The sequence below is a fragment of the Oncorhynchus clarkii genome, chromosome 20, assembly GCF_045791955.1.
Source record: "Oncorhynchus clarkii lewisi isolate Uvic-CL-2024 chromosome 20, UVic_Ocla_1.0, whole genome shotgun sequence".
Classification (NCBI taxonomy): Eukaryota; Metazoa; Chordata; class Actinopteri; order Salmoniformes; family Salmonidae; genus Oncorhynchus; species Oncorhynchus clarkii.
The window spans coordinates 43,821,060-43,838,320 of record NC_092166.1 but is presented as its reverse complement, the minus strand read 5'-3'; the positions used below and the strand labels follow the sequence as shown (position 1 = coordinate 43,838,320).

The 17,261-nt window shown below is 41.3% G+C and overlaps 1 protein-coding gene across 2 annotated transcripts in view; it reads left to right on the top strand.

The window, feature by feature from the left end:
• The first annotated feature begins 1,048 nt into the window (after nt 1-1,048).
• The window catches only part of LOC139376389 (dnaJ homolog subfamily C member 7-like), a 29,074-nt gene continuing 12,861 nt past the window's right edge, over nt 1,049-17,261 (top strand). The window contains exons 1-4 of one of the 2 annotated variants that reach the window (XM_071118931.1): nt 1,049-1,209; nt 14,325-14,413; nt 14,710-14,834; nt 16,213-16,326. In XM_071118931.1, coding sequence (XP_070975032.1) covers nt 1,139-1,209; nt 14,325-14,413; nt 14,710-14,834; nt 16,213-16,326 — 399 coding nt within the window. In that variant the 5' untranslated portion in view covers nt 1,049-1,138. Of the gene's footprint in view, nt 1,210-2,320; nt 2,507-14,324; nt 14,414-14,709; nt 14,835-16,212; nt 16,327-17,261 lie in introns of those variants that run through there. The other variant, XM_071118930.1, reaches the window with a different exon arrangement.

Below are 17,261 nucleotides of genomic sequence, written 5' to 3'. Positions count from 1 at the left end.
TGATAGGAGTGCACCCTTGTTGCTCTCCAACAAACAAAATAACAGTTTTCCTTTAACAATAAATCCATAGCACTTGCAGAGCAAAATATATGAAAATTCATAGCTCTTCATGAACTCTTGAACAATTCAAACATGACAATTTAATTTGCACAGTAACATTAATTTAGTTGATTCACGTTTTCATCTGTCTTCTCACCTTTCTTGGCGTCAGTGAACCCAGGACTTCCATGGAAACGTATCTTCTTAGAGATCCTCTGTGTCCAACGTAAAACACTAAATAATGCATGCAGAGCAGAATTAGGCCGAAACCCACTAATTATCCAAATACAGAAAATAGACGTTAAATTCTACAACCACCTAAAATGAACAATACCCAAACCTTACAAAACAAAGCCATCACCTACAGAGAAATTAACCTGGAGAAGAGCCCCCTAAGCAAGCTGGTCCTGGGTCTCTTCACAAACAGACCACAAAATGAGGTGCAAACTGAGCTGGACTTCCTAACCTTCTGCCAAATGTATGACCATATTAGAGACACATATTCCCCTCAGATTACACAGACACACAAAGAATTAGAAAACAAGTCAAATTTGGACAATCTCCCATAACTGGGTGAAATACCACAGTGTGCAATCATAGCAGCAAGATGTGTGACCTGCTGCCACAAGAAAAGGGCAACCAGTGAAGAACAAACACCATTGTAAATATAACCTATATTTATGTTTATTTTCCCTTTTGTACTATTTAGCTATTTGCTCATCATTACAACACTGTGTATATACGTAATATGACATTTGAAATGTCTTTATTATTTTGGAACTTTTGGAGGTGTAATGTTTACTGTTCATTTTTTGTTTATTTAACTTTTGTTTATTACATATTTAACTTGCTTTGGCAATGTAAACATATGTTTCCCATTCCAATAAAGCCCTTAAATTGAGAGGTATCAGTAGCTTCACCTGGCAGAATTCTGACCTGAATCACTCCACCACATACGCCTGGCTGAGGCTCTCAATCTATCCAATCACCGTTCGCATGCTGTTGACCAATGACGCGGAGGTATGTAGGCTGAAATACGCCCCTATGCGTTGCTTTGGCTGAACTCGTTGGGAAAAAAGACGGGTTCCTTTCAGAAAAAATGGCAGCTGTTGACATCGACATGCAGACGGAACTAGAGCCACAAATAATTATTGACGCCGACATGGAGAGGTAGCTAAATATGCACTTTTTCATTAATGGTTGTGAAGAAAGTACTCTTTGTTATTTGATCGAAATCCGAGCATAATCGTCATTTCTACTTAGCGGGGCCTACCTGGCTAGCTAACTAACAGTAACGTTAGCTCGCTAACGTTAACTGTCTTTCACCAACTAACAAGGGTTAGGTAACGTTAGCTACAACTAATCCAAGGGGCATTATCAACGGTCTCAAGTCTCCAGACAGAACGTTCCAGAAAGCAAACTATCCTAGCTAGTATTAGTTAACTATGCCATTTGTTCCTTCGTATTGGCAATTAACGTTACTTTACAATGACTAAATTGGTTCGAGGTTCTACTAGTTTATCTAGCTAACGTTAATTGACTAAATCTGCAAACCACCCTGAACTGTGCTGTTCTATGTGTATCCTTTGTCACTGCATTTTTGCCACTCATGTTAGGTTGCCTATGGATTATCCTAGGAAGCAAAAAGTGGCCACCACATCTGACTAGAGGATAAAATCATGCTGAGGCCAGACGGAATGACCCATTTCTCAGTCACGATGATAATGCCATCATAGTAGCTACTTGCCACACAAGTGTCAATAACTGAACTGTGTATATTGGTCTGCTCATTACATTTTTCAAATGAACGGATGTGGCCTTTTTTTTTGCCTACTTAGCGTTGAGATCAATGATTTTTATGCACGCTAGTTAGCGACTTAGCATTTAAGTTTGGTTTTCAAAAGAAACGATGTTGTTGCAAGATATCACGCTGTTAGTTTACATGGATGGGCCTAATGGAAGAAAGTGGATGTGGACAGTTTACCCAAACAAAATGACACCATGTTGACTAACCCCATTCAGTACAAATTTGCGCAACCGCGGCATTCAAACGAGACTGCAATGAAAACTAATAGGACTATGTTGGCATCAAAATCTGGGTTGTGAACTACGTTTCTATTGACATGGTAATGGCCCGATAGTATTGGAGAAAAGTTTTTTTTTAAACTGCCCCCTCTGACGCTGTTAAATTGTGACGTGTCATGACGTACGTACGCACGCATTATGCAACTCATTCTGTGTAGTACAGCCTCTCCACTAGGTGTAGCGCTTCTCTCGCAGTTTAAAAACAAGAAAGGGACAGGGTAAGGCGGATACCTAGTCAATTGTACAACTGAATGCATTCATTTTTTTGCATAATCGCTGCAAGCCACCATGACTCTCAAAAGCCGCGACAGCCGCTGTTTACTTCTGAAGATAACTTTAGTGCCGCCCTAAAAACCCGACTAACTCGACAAACTTCAGATAGGTATGTAATGACACATTATATAAACTTTTAGTGTTTTAAATCAAATCAAAGTTTATTTGTCATGTGCGCTGAATACAACAGGTGTAGGTAGACCTTACAGCTTACTTACAGGCTAAAGTAAAGAAATAAAACAGGAAAAATACATTTGAAAATAAGAGTAGCAAGGCTATATACAGACACTGGTTAAGTGTTTTATTTACATCTCAGAGGTGATAAATTGGACAGATCAGGTGAGAATAATCGGTTTCCCCATCTCCCGCTTTCCTTATCACGCAGTAGGTTTCGTTTCTCCACCCGCCATTTTTAAAAAGACCCAACAGAGCTCATTGCCTTCTTCAATCATGCAGAGACAGGCAGCATGACGGGCTTGTCATTGATTTTCCTGGAAAGGGTAGATATTGTGCTTTACAATGGTATTCATATTACAGTTGACCTGGAAGTATTGCGTTTTTTTGGGCGTTAAAATAAGGTCAGTTGTACGTTATAGCATGATGTACAAAATATTGTTAGCTAACTATGTGGTAAGCCTTAGCAAGCTAGTTGCATTCGTTTTCGAGATGATCGATCTCTGTTGAGGGAGGAGCTGGTTTTAACAATTCTGAACACATTCCGTTTGTCAAAATAATGATGTATGTTCGCTAGCTGGACAGGCAAACGCCGCCAAATACTAAACTGTAAACCAATATAAACTACTGTACTATCGCTGGTGATCATGTTATCCGTATCTAAGATGGTAGAAAACTGGTGACATCGAGAGACCTCCTTCCGACAAACTGCTATCAGGTAAAGTATTTTAAATGTATTTGTAATTTAGCTATTTAGCCATAGAAACGTGATGCATCAACACAAGCTGTAAAATGACTCCCAACATAGAGCACAGCAACCATAGTAATGTTGCTAATGTTTGCTAGATAGAACAAGTAGATCTGTTGCTAGCTAGTCGGAGTAAATACACTATATATCCAACAGTATGTGGACACCCCTTCAAATTAGTGTATTTGGCTATTTCAGCCACATCCATTGCTTACAGGTGTATAAAATCGAGCACAGTCACGCATTCTCCATAGAGTGGCAGTAGAATGGCCTTACTGAAGAGCTCAGTGACTTTCAACGTGGCACCTTCGTAGGATGCCACCACAGATAGAACAATGGGACAGATATTTCACCAGATGTATAAATGTCAGGCATCCATGGTTGGCATTCTGCACATTTTCTCATCTATGAAACATTTGATCTCAATACAGTTTTCTGTGCCTAAAACTATAATCTTATGAACAGTGGACTACGTTTTGTAGACTTCACTCTTTGCAAAGTTTTTCAAAATCGTGTTGTTTAGGAGTGTAAAGGAGAATTGAGTTAATGCACACGCCTACTTCAGAGTAGGTGTTCCCTAATGGAAATATGCAGATGCACGCTAGAACGCGCCAATAGGATCTCGCTAGCTCTTGCTTGCTTCTGCCCTCCTCCTTGCTTGTTCTGCCCACTAGGCCTCATATGTTCCCATTGGAAACAACAGGCTGTGGTCTATCTTGGTATAGTTATAAAAACCTTTAATGCCACTTTTCCAACAAGTCATTTCGTCACATTTCTGCCCTGCTAGAGCTACTTCGGTCAACTGTAAGTGCTGTTATTGTGAAGTGGTAACGTCTAGGAGCAACAACAGCTCAGCCACAAAGTGGTAGGCTACACAAGCTCACAGAATGGGGCTGCTGAGTGCCTACGTAGTGCGTAACAATTGTCTGTCCTTGGTTGCAACACTCACTACCAAGTTCCAAACTGTCTCTGGAAGCAACGTTCGCACAATAACTGTTTGTCGGGAGCCTCACGAAATGGGTTTCCATAGCCGAGCAGCCACACACAAGCCTAAGCTCACCATGCACAATGCCAAGTGTCAGCTGGAGTGATGTAAAGCTCGTCCCCATTGGACTCTGGAGCAGTGGAAACGTGTTCTCTAGCGTGATGAATCACTCTTCACCGTCTGGCAGTCCTACGGACAAATCTGGGTTTGGCGGATGCCAGGAGAACGCTACCTAACCGAATGCGTAGTGCCAACTGTAAAGTTCAGTGGAGGTAGAATAATAATGCCCTGGGGCTGTTCTTCATGGTTCGGGCTTGGCCTCTTAGTTCCAGGGAAGGGAAATCTTAACACTACAGCATACAATGACATTCTAGACGATTCTGTGCTTCCAACTTTGTGGCAACAATTTGGGTTAGGCTCTTTCATGTTTTAGCGTGACTTACATTTTTTTATTTATTTAACTAGGCAAGTCAATTAATAAGAACACATTCTTATTTTCAACACCGACCTAGGAACAGTGGGTTAACTGCCTTGATCAGGTGCAGAACAACAGATTTTTACCTTGTCAGCTCGGGGATTCGATCGAGCAACCTTCCAGTTCTAGTCCAATGCTCTAACCACTAGGCTACCTGCTGCACAATGTCCCCGTGCCCAAAGCAAGGTCCATTCAGAAATGGTTTGTTGAGATCAGCGTGGAAGAACTTGATTGGCCTGCACAGAGCCCTGACCTCAACCCCATCGAACATCTTTGGGATGAATTGTAACACTCACTGCGAGCCAGGCCTAATTGCCCAACATCAGTGCCTGACCTCTAATGCTCTTGTGGCTGAATGGAAGCAAGTTCTTGCAGGAATGTTCCAACAGCCAACATAATGGAAAGCCTTCCCAGAAGAGTGGAGGCTGTTATAGTAGCAAAGGGGGGGACCAAGTCCATATTAATGCCCGTGATTTTGGAATCGGATGTTTGACGAGCAGATGTCCACATACTTTGTGATGTAGTATAGGTTTATTACTAGCTAGCATGTAATTCCGGGACGTTGAGCGTTTTAGCTATCAGTTTATTCCAAGTAATAATTTAAGAGGACTGACCTGTAGGACAAGTAGTGTAAATCTAATACATTCAAAGGCAGGACCCACTAATTTAATTTATACTGACAAATAAGAAATGCCTCATTATCCCTGTCAATAGTTAGATGACTGTCAGATGACTGTCAGGATGTATTTTCTTGCTCACAAACTTCATTACTTTGCTGTGATTTATTTTATTCATTCAGGTCTCTCACGTGATCTATTCAGCTCTCCTGTGTCCATCTCCCAGAGATCAACCAAGTGCTATTTGCCAAGCATGGGCTGTAAGGAGAACCTTCCTGCTGCAGTTTGAACTAGCCCTGCTGTCACTATTTAGACATTGGGACCACGTATGCATTTGCCTGTTGTCTTTTCTTTTTGGGGTTGGTCTTAAACAATCTAGTGCATTTTTAGAGTTGAAGAACACCAACTACAGATGTGTGCCTGTTTGAACATCTCAGACTCAATTCACTGTGAATCAGTTTAACAGGTGACAGATTATTTTACTATTGTAACATGCATTGGGGAGAATTCAATTGTACCCGTCAGGAGCCCAGGCTTTTGCCATAGATGGTAGAGTTCTCATCTCTGGACCACACAAGACACAAGCTTTAGATTGCATTCCGCTAAGGCACTTGTCTGTCTACATCGGTCCGCTACATTGGTGACAAAGGTGGGATCCTTTCGATAGGGCCTGGGCGCACAAATGCTCCTAGAGAGGTGGGGTAAACTAAAGAGTGCGTTGATGACTCTTCTACAGTCTCTCAGAGGCCCAGGCTTTTGGCATGCATGGTAAAAGCTTTTCATTTCTGGACTGTAAGATTGTACCCTCCGTGGCACTAAATAGACATTGATTGGTAGGTTACACTATATTTAGATCATGGAAAACATGTCTCGCACTCAGTCATAGTTAGTAGTAGAATAATGAATGCATTGGCAAGATTTTGACACTGTCAACTTTAAAGGTTAATAATTTAAACCACCTAAATATACTCGCATGCACTGAACATTTTAGTATTTAAAACTCACATTTCCAAACTATAATCCTATTATTCTCCATACCTTATGTTCCAATGCATCCTACATTATGCATGGTATTGAGAAGCTGCTATTTGAGATTTCATCTTGTTTAGAAATGTAACTACGGTTTGTGAAGACCCTCCCACTCTTGTCTGCCGAATTCTTTCTCTCTGCTCTTGTTATCCTTAATACGATTGTTGGTGGGCGGAGCTGGGAGGGTTGTCAGCGAGATGGGACACACCTGGGCTCAGGTGTGTCCCGGGGATAAATACACCCCCACACATACATCGAGGAGACCATGTAGACATGCTGCTTTTTTTTGTGCCATTTTGGGGCTTTGTTAGTTTATTTTGGCACCTCTCAATACCCCTCATTATCACCATCTATGCACTCATCCACTCGCTTACACTACTGATTACACACACACCATTGTTACTTTATTTAATAAATATGTTTTTCTTTTATGCATTATGATGGGTTAATGCTAATTGGAATGCGCTTTGGTTGGTATTCACTGCTTTGTCTTATACGTGTTCCGTATAGTACCTTAGAGACGTATCAGTGATTTTGCTTGTCATCAAACAGGTGTGTTGCCTGGAAAATATGCCAGTAGGCCTAATACTAGTGTCGTTAAGTTAACTGGTAATTGTATTTTGTTTAGGAGAAAACAATTTGAGTGTTTTGATCAACTCTGTTCATGTTTTGATACTGCTGTCTTGAGTTGCGCTGTTTGCTAGGCCCAGTGTTGGCTGCCTTTGTTTATGTTTGTTTGGTAAACTTGCCACTGCATTGTATAATTGGTTGTGTGCTGCGTTGGAGAGAGGAACATTGGTTAGTTTCCAGTCCCCTGCCCAGGCTGGAAACTCTTGCTCTACTTGCTGTTGGGACATTTGTCCGAAGAGGTGAGTACATTCTGATGTGTATGTACCTCAATGGGAGATTTGGATAGGATAAGTGCCATTTTCTCCCCGGAGCCATAGCCCTGTTAGTCTTTTGGCGACGAGTTTCAATTTGGAATACGTTGGGCATAGTTAGTTATTTTGTTAGCTATTTTTGTGTGGGGTCCGTGGACCGATCAGTTGTCTCAGGATGCACATCTGTTGCTCGGGGTGGAATCTGCCATTTTGCTGCCCCTCCCCCTTTCTAGCGGGCTACAGTGCGTAATTACCCACCGCGAATCCACACGAAAACTAAACTAGGGTTGAGCTGTTGTAGGATTTGGTGAAGCACCTTGTACAATACCAATACACACCTACTCTTTCAGGGGTTTTTATTTTTACTATTTTCTACATTGTAGAATAATAGTGAAGACATCACAACTATGAAATAACACACATGGAATCATGCAGTAACCAAAAAAGTGTTAAAAACAAAATCAAAATATATTTTTACCCTTTGCCTTGACAGCTTTGCACATTCTTGGCATTCTCTCAACCAGCTTCACCTGGAATGCTTTTCCAACAGTCTTGAAGGAGTTCCCACATATGCTGAGCACTTGTTGGCTGTGTTTTCTAAACTCTGCGGTCCGACTCATCTCAAATTTGCACTAAAGGACCGATTTCCACCGGTCTAATGTCCATTGCTTGTGTTTCTTGGCCCATGCAAGTCTCTTCTTCTTATTGGTGTCCTATAGTCATTTTTTTGCAGCAATTGACCATAAAGGCCTGATTCACGCAGTCTCCTCTGAACAGGTGATGTTGAGATGTGTCTGTTACTTGAATCCTGAAGCATTTATTCGGGCTGCAATTTCTGAGGGTGGTAACTCTAAAGAACGTATCCTCTGCAGCAGCGGTAACTCTGGGTCTTCTATTCCTGTGGCGGTCCTCATGAGGGCCAGTTTCATCAAAGCGCTTGGTGGTTTTTGTGACGGCACTTGAAGAAATGTTCAAAGTTCTTTAACCTCTTACTTCTACCCCCACCTTTTTTGAAAATTCTGTTAAAAATCGCGCAACTTTTCGGCGTCCTGCTACTCATGCCAGGAATATAGTATATGCATATGATTAGTATGTGTGGATAGAAAACACTCTGAAGTTTATAAAACTGGTTAAATCACGGCTGTGACTATAACAGATCGTGTGTTTCATTGAAAAACGCAAGAAAAACTGCTCTCTGAAAGCAAAAAATAATTTCCATAAGTCACTTCCACCAGTTGTTAAAAGAGAACAGAATTTAATGGGAATCTGCCTGCACCTCATACAAATTCCGCACGATGGCGCCATTGTACTAATTTTCAATTGAATTAATTGTTGGAAAATACATCTGTCTGACCTCCAGTTTCCCAGTCTTCACCCGGATGTAGTTTAGGGAGAGATCAGATGGCATTGTTTTTGAAGTGAGGACCTATTGAAGAGACATCGCCCTGTAATCATTTTGATAGATTATAAACGTTTACTAATACCTAAAGTTGGATTACAAAAGGATTTCGAAGTGTTTTGTGAAAGTTTATCGTCGACTTTTTTAATTTTAAAAAATTACGCAGCGTTTAAAAACGATGATTTTTTCTGAATGACACAACCTCCATACAAAGCTATTTTGGGTATATATGGACCGATTTAAACGAAAAAAAGACCCAATAGTGATGTTTATGGGGCATATAGGAGTGCCAAGAAAGAAGCTCGTCTAAGGTAATGAATGTTTTATATTTTATTTCTGCGTTTTGGGTAGCGCCGGCTATCGCAAAATCTGTTGTTTACGTGTCGAGCTGGCATTTTGGGGGGTGCATGCTATCAGATAATAGCTTCTGATGCTTTCGCCGAAAAGCATTTTAAAAATCTGACTTGCTGGCTAGGTTCACAACGAGTGTAGCTTTAATTCAATACCCTGCTTGTGAATTTTGATCAAAGATTGAGTTGTAACGAGTACATTTAGCATTTAGCGTAGCGCATTTGCATTTCCAGGGGCATACTTGGGACGTCTGCGTGTCAAGTATTCTCAAGAAGTTAAAGTAATGATGGACTGTTTCTTTGCTTATTTGAGCTGTTCTTGCCATTACGGAATATGGTCTTTTCCCAAATAGGGTTATCTTCTGTATACCACCCTTACTTACCATGTCACAACACAACTGATTTGCTCAAATGCGTTATGACGGAAAGAAATTCCACAAATTAACTTTTAACAAGACACCTCAGTCGGGGACTCTCCAGCCATCTCCCGGTTTCGCTGCAATGGCCTCTCCGTCTGTTAGCCCTAGTAGTCTTTCTTCTGAACAGCAGAAATGACTGCTTCTGTTACAGCTTGAGCATAGTCGTGTTAAGGAATTGGAATTTAAATGGGATTTGTAGCGCGTTGATCGTGTTAAGCATGACAAGGAATTGGAATTTAGAGTATTTGGTGCTCGCTAAAATCAAGCTGCTACGAGCGGTTAGAATTGGTTAGGGAAGGAAAGTTCTCGAGAGTTTGCTTATGTAATGTGACCCTGATTCACCTAAGGGTCGCTCCTCTTTCGTTCCTGCCCCGGACACACTTGATATTGTTGAAAACTTACAGCTGTTGCCAAAATTTAATGAAAGGACCCTGACACATTCTTTTCATTGTTAGAGTAAGTTTCTAGCACTAGGAGTTGACCTGATTCTAATCACACTTTAATGTTGCTGTGTGTGTTGACTGGTAAAGCACAGGAAACATATTCAGCACTTTGGTGTAGCCAACGTTGTCAGTTATGAGGTCAATGGCTGTGTTACAGATTTACGAATTGGTTCCTAATGCTTACTGCCAACAATTTAGAACTTTAAAAAGGGATGATAAACAAACAGCCTCATGTTGAATTTGAGCTAAAGTTATCTTCACAGTTTAATCGCAGGTGTTCCTCTGTGGTTAAGACTTTCTAGGGGCTGTGTGATCTGATTATGCTAAAACAATTTAAGGACACAAACCCAGATCAATTAACAAACGAAAAGTGAAGACTGTCTCTGAAGCTGAGGTTTTGGCGGACGAGTATGTTTTGACTCAAATAAGTGGCTTTGCAGAGCCCTGTATTCGGATTGAGTGGGGGCGTTTGGAGAGATTTGAGCCTCGACCAACGAGACACTCTGGTTCACGGGCAGAGCTTCATTCATCTAGAGTTGAGCCTGGCTCCCATGGTAAAGCTGACTTCAGTCAAGTGACATTACTGTCAGGGTTCAGGTCATTGAAAAAACAAATGTCCTGTTCTCTCTAAGGGTAAATTCAGTACTGGCGCTAACGTTAAACCTAAGCCTACGGCGATGGAAGCGCCAGTCTCAAATCCGTTCACTCCGGTCACTTCGTCTTATGCCCAGGTGCATGTTAAAGTCCCAGTTGACCCAAATGATTTACCTTTCATTACACAGGGTTTTGTGTGTCTGTTAGGAAGTAACGTGCCAGTGTAGATCTTGAGGGACACCGGTGGCTCAGAGTTGTTTGTTAGTCTGTTACCTTTCTTTGCTGAGACTGATTCAGGGAATCGTGTTTCAATTAGGGGAATCGGGTCGAACACTCATTTCCATTGCGTAAACTGATGTTGGATTTTGAACTGGTGAAAGGCTCCCGAGTGGCGCAGCAGTCTAAGTCACTGCATCACATCCAGCCGTGATTGGGAGTCCCATAGGACGGTGCACAAATGGCCCAGGGCGTCCGGGTTTGGCCGGGGTAAAATAAGAATTCGTTCTTAACTGACTTGCCTAGTTAATAAAAAAAATAATTGTACGTGCATGGTGAGGATGTCCTGACGATTGCGTACTGCAGGGCAGATTGAAAAATGTAGAGTCTCTGGGTGTTTTGGATAGCCTTCTTGCTCATCTACCTGCTGATAGGCAAGACGAGTTGGTCGGTCTTATTCTGAGTTTTCCAATTATTATTTTTTTCTTCTGATATGCCTAAACGTACAAACTTAATACAACATAATGTTAGGGATGCGGACCCCATCCGTCAGTGGTTCTATAGTTTCTCCAGAGAAATGTCGTTTTCTGGATGCTGGAGAATGATATTGCAGAGCCTTCTTTTTCCTGCTGGGGTTCTCCCTGTATCTTGGTCAGTAAACCGGATGGGACAAACCGATTTTGTACAGACTACCGTAAAGTCACTAAGCCAGATTCATTTCCTCTTCCTTAGATGGAGGACTGCGTTAATCAGGTTGAGAAGCAAAGTTTGTGAACAAGTTTGACATGTTAAAGGTCAATTGGCAGGTGTAGGGCATCTGAATTCTCTGCCTTTTATTACGCCCTCCGGTCTGTACTCATATTCGGTTATTAGTTTCGGCCTGTAATGCACCTGCCACTTTTCAGCACCTTATGGATTGGGTTTTCTCCCGTATTCAAGCCTTGTTCGACCACCTGGCTGTGGGTTGCCTCACTATCAACTTGGCAGAGTGAGTTTGCTCAGATGATATTTACGTACCTTGGTAAGGTGGTTGGGAAGGGTGAAGTGCGTCCTGTTCAGGCTAAAGTGATAGCTGTTGATGATTTTCGACCGTCAATTACTAATAAAGAACTAAATGCGTTTCTTGGGAATGATTGGTTATCGTAGTTTCTGTAGGAACTTCTCTACCGTAGTCGCTCCCCTGACAGATTTGCTGAAAGCTAATGCGTTTTACGTCTGGTTTCCTGTAAGCAGACTTTTGATGTGAAGAGTTTGCTTACCTCCAGTCCGTTGCTGGCTGCTCCTGGCGTGGATTTGTCATTGACCTTGCAGGTAGATGCGAGTCACTGCAAGTGCAGTCCTGCTGTAAGCAGATGTGTCTGGTGTTGAGGCCCGTTGGTTTCTTTTCCAAGAAGTTTAACCGTTATCAGTTGAACTACTCCGTGGTGGTAAAAGAAGCTCTAGCACTCACTTGGGTGCTGCAAGACTTCAAGGTGTATGTTGGGTGTAGTACCAAATGTGGTCTACACCAACCATAACCCTCTCACCTTCTTGATGTCTGTCTCCTGACCAGAGAATAATGTTCTTACAGGCATTCCATCTCAGTGTGTGGCACATCAGGGGGTCTGATAATATTGTTGATGATGCTCTCTCGTGCGCACTGTTCCTGAACGCATCTGGTTCTGGTTACGTGGACATGTGATTTCTCATGCGTGTAGTCCCTGAGTGTTGTGACGTATGCTTTTTGTCCACGTAACCGGGAAACATAAAATACAGTTATCTTGTTTTTTAATTCCTCTTAAAGATTGCTGAGGTCTGGGGAGGATGAGGTTGGTTGGGGCAGTGGGGTAGCTGGGTAGCTTTAACCAGGGCAATATCTTTATTAATATTTTGATATCTTTTTTGGTTGGTGTGGTCCCTGGGGGGGGGGGGTTCTCCCACACTGACAAATTATTTCTCTGCTCTTGTTTTCCCTAATAGAATGTTTGTGGGTGGAGCTGGGAGGGTCGTCTGCTTGGCTCAGATGTGTCCTGGCAATAAATACTTTCCCCCATACTTCGAGGAGACTCTCCGCGCGGACATGTTGTTTTTGTTGGGGCATTTTGGGACTTTGTTAATTTATTTTGGCACCTCTCAACACCCCTCATCACCATCAATGCTAACACCATTGTTACTTGTATATAAGTTACTTTATTTAATAAATATATTTGTTAATTCTTTCTTAGTCGTCTCTTTGTTACAGGCAGGTGCTTATTGCACAGCGCATTGTACAACTGTTTTTGGAGAAGATTGTATCGCAAGTTATGTGATATGTCTAGGCTATGCCATATGTATTAGCTAATATGCATATGCAGCTGTCGTTTTGAAACATCCATTCTAGCATATGTGACACCTTTCTATCTCCATGCTTTTATTTGGTTTTCTATGCAAAGTATATTATAAATTATTATTATGCCTGCAGTTAGTTACTTGAACTTACATGTAATCATGCTAAAACATGATTAAATTGTATTCACTGACAGAGCGATAACTAATGAGACGCTGAGTAGGATTGTGATTTGACATAAAGTTGTTTTTGTGAAAATGCTTTTTATCTGCCTTCCCAATGGAAACTAGTTCAAATCTATTTTCTATGTAAAGAGATGTACGTTTCTGGATGATGCAACATGCTGCCTTGTTGACAACTTGACCGAGTGGCGTATATTACTGTTAGATTTGAGAAGGACGTTCCTCCTTCACTGCTTTTGCCCTTTCACGTCACAGGCCATAGATGGGTGCACCATGGCTCAGGTTAATAGAACTCTCTTATTGGTTTCCTTACCCTGTAAACAGTGTATGAACAAGGTATAGCAGCAATCCATGCTTTGGTTTAGTTTCCCTTGCAGTGGCTGGCACGGTTGCATTTGTGTCACAAATCCCATTCAAGTCATGTGACTGTTATTAGCATTTCTTTCGCATCATGTTCAAATCAGCTGTAAGTGACTGAGCGTAACAATCAATTTTTAGGTGCTTTTGGATAATTTGGACAGGATGTGCGGAAAGTGCTAACAAATTCTTAAATGTTAGCATTTGGAAACAGTGCCAGGCAAACCAAAGCATGGATTGCTTGTCCATAAACTTAGGGGCACAACTTTAAATTGGGACGGAGGGGACAGTTGCTAAATTGCTGCTATAGCCAATCGAGTAGACTACACATCCCCTAGTAGTAGGCCTATGTCTTAATGATATATTTATTCAATCCCCTTCCTTCATTGGTTTTGCTCCAGTGCCTTCTATGTCCTCACACTGGGCCAGTTTCTGTTTGTTCCAATCAGGTAAACATGCCAAGTGTGCTTTCCCATTTGGTACACTGAGCCAATTCATTCACATAGGTCAAAATGTGTTTGTTACTAAGACGAGATCCCCTGGCTGCTATGCACAAATAGATTGCCTCTGAATATTTTTGCTGGCATCAAAATACCACCTAGCAAGTAAAGAGGATTTGTCAATAGATTTTCCCCTGCTTAACTGGCTTAAGCGTAATTGTATATCAGTTACTGCTGAATTGTAGGTAACATCATGATAATTGTTTTTGGTGCATAGCCTGAATGCTCCATTTGTTTCTTTGTTTTCTCTTAGGGAGGCTGAGGGCTTCAAAGATCAAGGAAATGCTTTCTACGTCAAGAAGGATTATTCTGAGGCATTTAACTACTACACAAAGGCCATTGGTGAGAATGCAACCCTAGCTTTGAACCCTAGTTTAGTAACAACATGCTAGTTCATAGCGTAGAGGGCAACTGTGTAGGGACTTTTTTTTTGAAGGATTCTCAAATTATATTTCTTATTTAACTGGATCGTTAGAGCCAATTCTCATTGACGACTAGTTTGAAAATTCAGCGAATACTATTTTATTTCAGTTTCCAGACATGCTGATATGTTTCTCTGGAATTATAGACTGTTGTTTCACAGTGATTGATTACAGGCGTGACTATTGAGAATATGGTTCCCTTTTTGTTTTTGTCAGATGCATGTCCTAAAAACGCCAGTTACTATGGAAACCGGGCGGCCACTCTCATGATGCTGTGCCGCTTCCGAGAGGCCCTGGTGGACTCCCAACGGGCCGTGCGGCTGGACGACTGTTTCATGAAGGTCAGAGTTCAGCCTGCTTGCTTCCGTGGCGTCATTGTAGAATTGGGAGTCGAGCATAGGGTTGTCGCGATACCAGTATTACAATACCACATTTTCGAACTCTTGAGTCCTATATATATTTATTTATTTGCTGTATATTGGAAAATAAACATAATTTAGACTTTTTCCAATTAGAACTGTTTTCCTCATGAAATGGAGACTGCGTCATGTTTTGTTTCCTTGACATGATACTGCTGAGTATCACAATTAGAGCCCTACTGATAAATCCGTTTGCCGATATTATTGGCCGACATGGTCTTTTCACAAATATATTTGTATCAGTCTTCAGTCTTTAAAACGACGATATTATTTATACATGAATTAACAAATAAATCCACTAATCTGAGCATAATCTGAGATATTACTATCATTTTTCCAGGTTTGCCCTGAGATGGCTCTCTAGTCTCATACAAGCCTCTCACTGAACATCATTCTGTAGCCAGCAGATCGCAAAGGGTTTATTGTGAACAGTAGTAGGCATGCTGGTTTGACGTTGCAACCGCATTTGAAAAAGTAATTCATCAGAGTAAATCAAACTGGCTAAAGTTTTCACTTTGCTAACGTTAGCTAGCCAGCAAAGTATTTTTTTAGCTAGCATGCCTGGCAGTCTGTGCTGCTAATGACAGGACTGGTGGCGAAAGTTATACAATAACACTGGTTGCAGTTATTGTCTGTGCCTGTCATTCAAGCCATGTGCTGATATTGTGATTAGGATGTTACTAGCTAGAACGAGTAGTGACTCAAATGAGTGCGGCAAGCATAAACGTTGTATCGCTTACCATACAGATTTGAAATATCTAGCCAATACATTTTGTATTGAATAACATTGCTTGTGAACTAAAGTGCTGCAATGATTTGAGACTTTTAGGCTTTGGTTAAAGATCAGTACAAATGCTTTAAAATTTTGATGATAGCTTATACTTTCGAGAAGAGCGATGACTATCTGGTGATGATTCGGATATAACGTTGTCATCTCGCTGCCTGTTCTTAAAGCGGCAGTACAACATTACAAGTGCAATTTCATATTTACATTGACACTACGTTTATTAATTCAGCCAGGGCATCTACCTACTGTACACCGCATATTGTCCCTCCCATAGAGATCCTATTAAAGTATTCACATTTTTCACATTCATATTAAAAACAATTTTTGGGCAGATATGTTGTTAATTGGCACATTTTTCAACCTCTTAAACTGGTATTGGATCCAGAAATCCGATATCAGTTGGGCTCTAATCACAATACTGGTATCGTGAGAACCCTATGTGGAGCACACCAAACCTTTGTCGTCCTCCAGCAGCTTTAACCAAGAAGTATCTTTCCACCCACTGCACCACAGGGCCATCTGCGAGAGGGCAAGTGTCACTTGTCTCTGGGCAACGCCATGGCAGCCAGCCGCTGCTTTCAGAAGGTCCTGGAACTGGAGCCCAGCAACAGCCAGGCGCAGCAGGAGGTGGGTCCAAGTGACCTTGATTACTTTAAATGATCTAGGATTATTAGACAAATACTTATACATGCATACCAAGATCTTCCCTCTTGTTTTCCCATTGAACATTTACCTTCACTTGACCTACTTAAAAAATAATTGTGTTAAAGGCTAAGTGCTGTCAATGTGATTTTTCTGTTTTTATATATATTTCCACACCGAGGTTGGAATAATACTGTGAAATTACGAACATTATGATAATGCCTTTTTATTGTAAGAGCTGTTTGCAAAAAAACGCCTGAAAATTCAGCCTGTTTTGGTGGAATGGAGTTTTGGCCTACCTGGTGACATCACCAGCTGGTCAATTAGTTAATAGTAGGGCTGTGGATATTGAGGGTCATGGATTTTGGATTATGATAATTGGCCAGACAAATAAATGCAGTCACTGTAATATAATTGTTTTGACATACAGTTGAAGTCAGAAGTTTACATACACCTTAGCCAAATACATTTGAACTCAGTTTTTCACAATACCTGACAATTAATCCTAGTAAATATTCAGTTAGTTAGGATCACCACTTTATTTTAAGAATGTGAAATGTCCGAATAATAGTAGAGAGTGATTCATTTTTCTTTCATCACATTCCCGGTGGGTCAAAAGTTTACATACACGCAATTAGTATTTGGTAGCATTGCCTTTAAATTGTTTAACTTGGGTCAAATGTTTTGGGAAGCATTCCACAAGCTTCCCACAATAAGTTGGGTGAATTTTGTCCCATTCCTCCTGACAGAGCTGGTGTAACTGAGTCCGTTTTGTAGGTCTCCTTGCACGCACACGCTTTTTCAGTTCTGCCCACAAATGTTCTATAGGATTGAGGTCAGGGCTTTGTGATGGCCACTCCAATACCTTGACTTTGTTGTCCTTAAGCCATTTTGCCACAACTTTGGAAGAATGCTTGCGG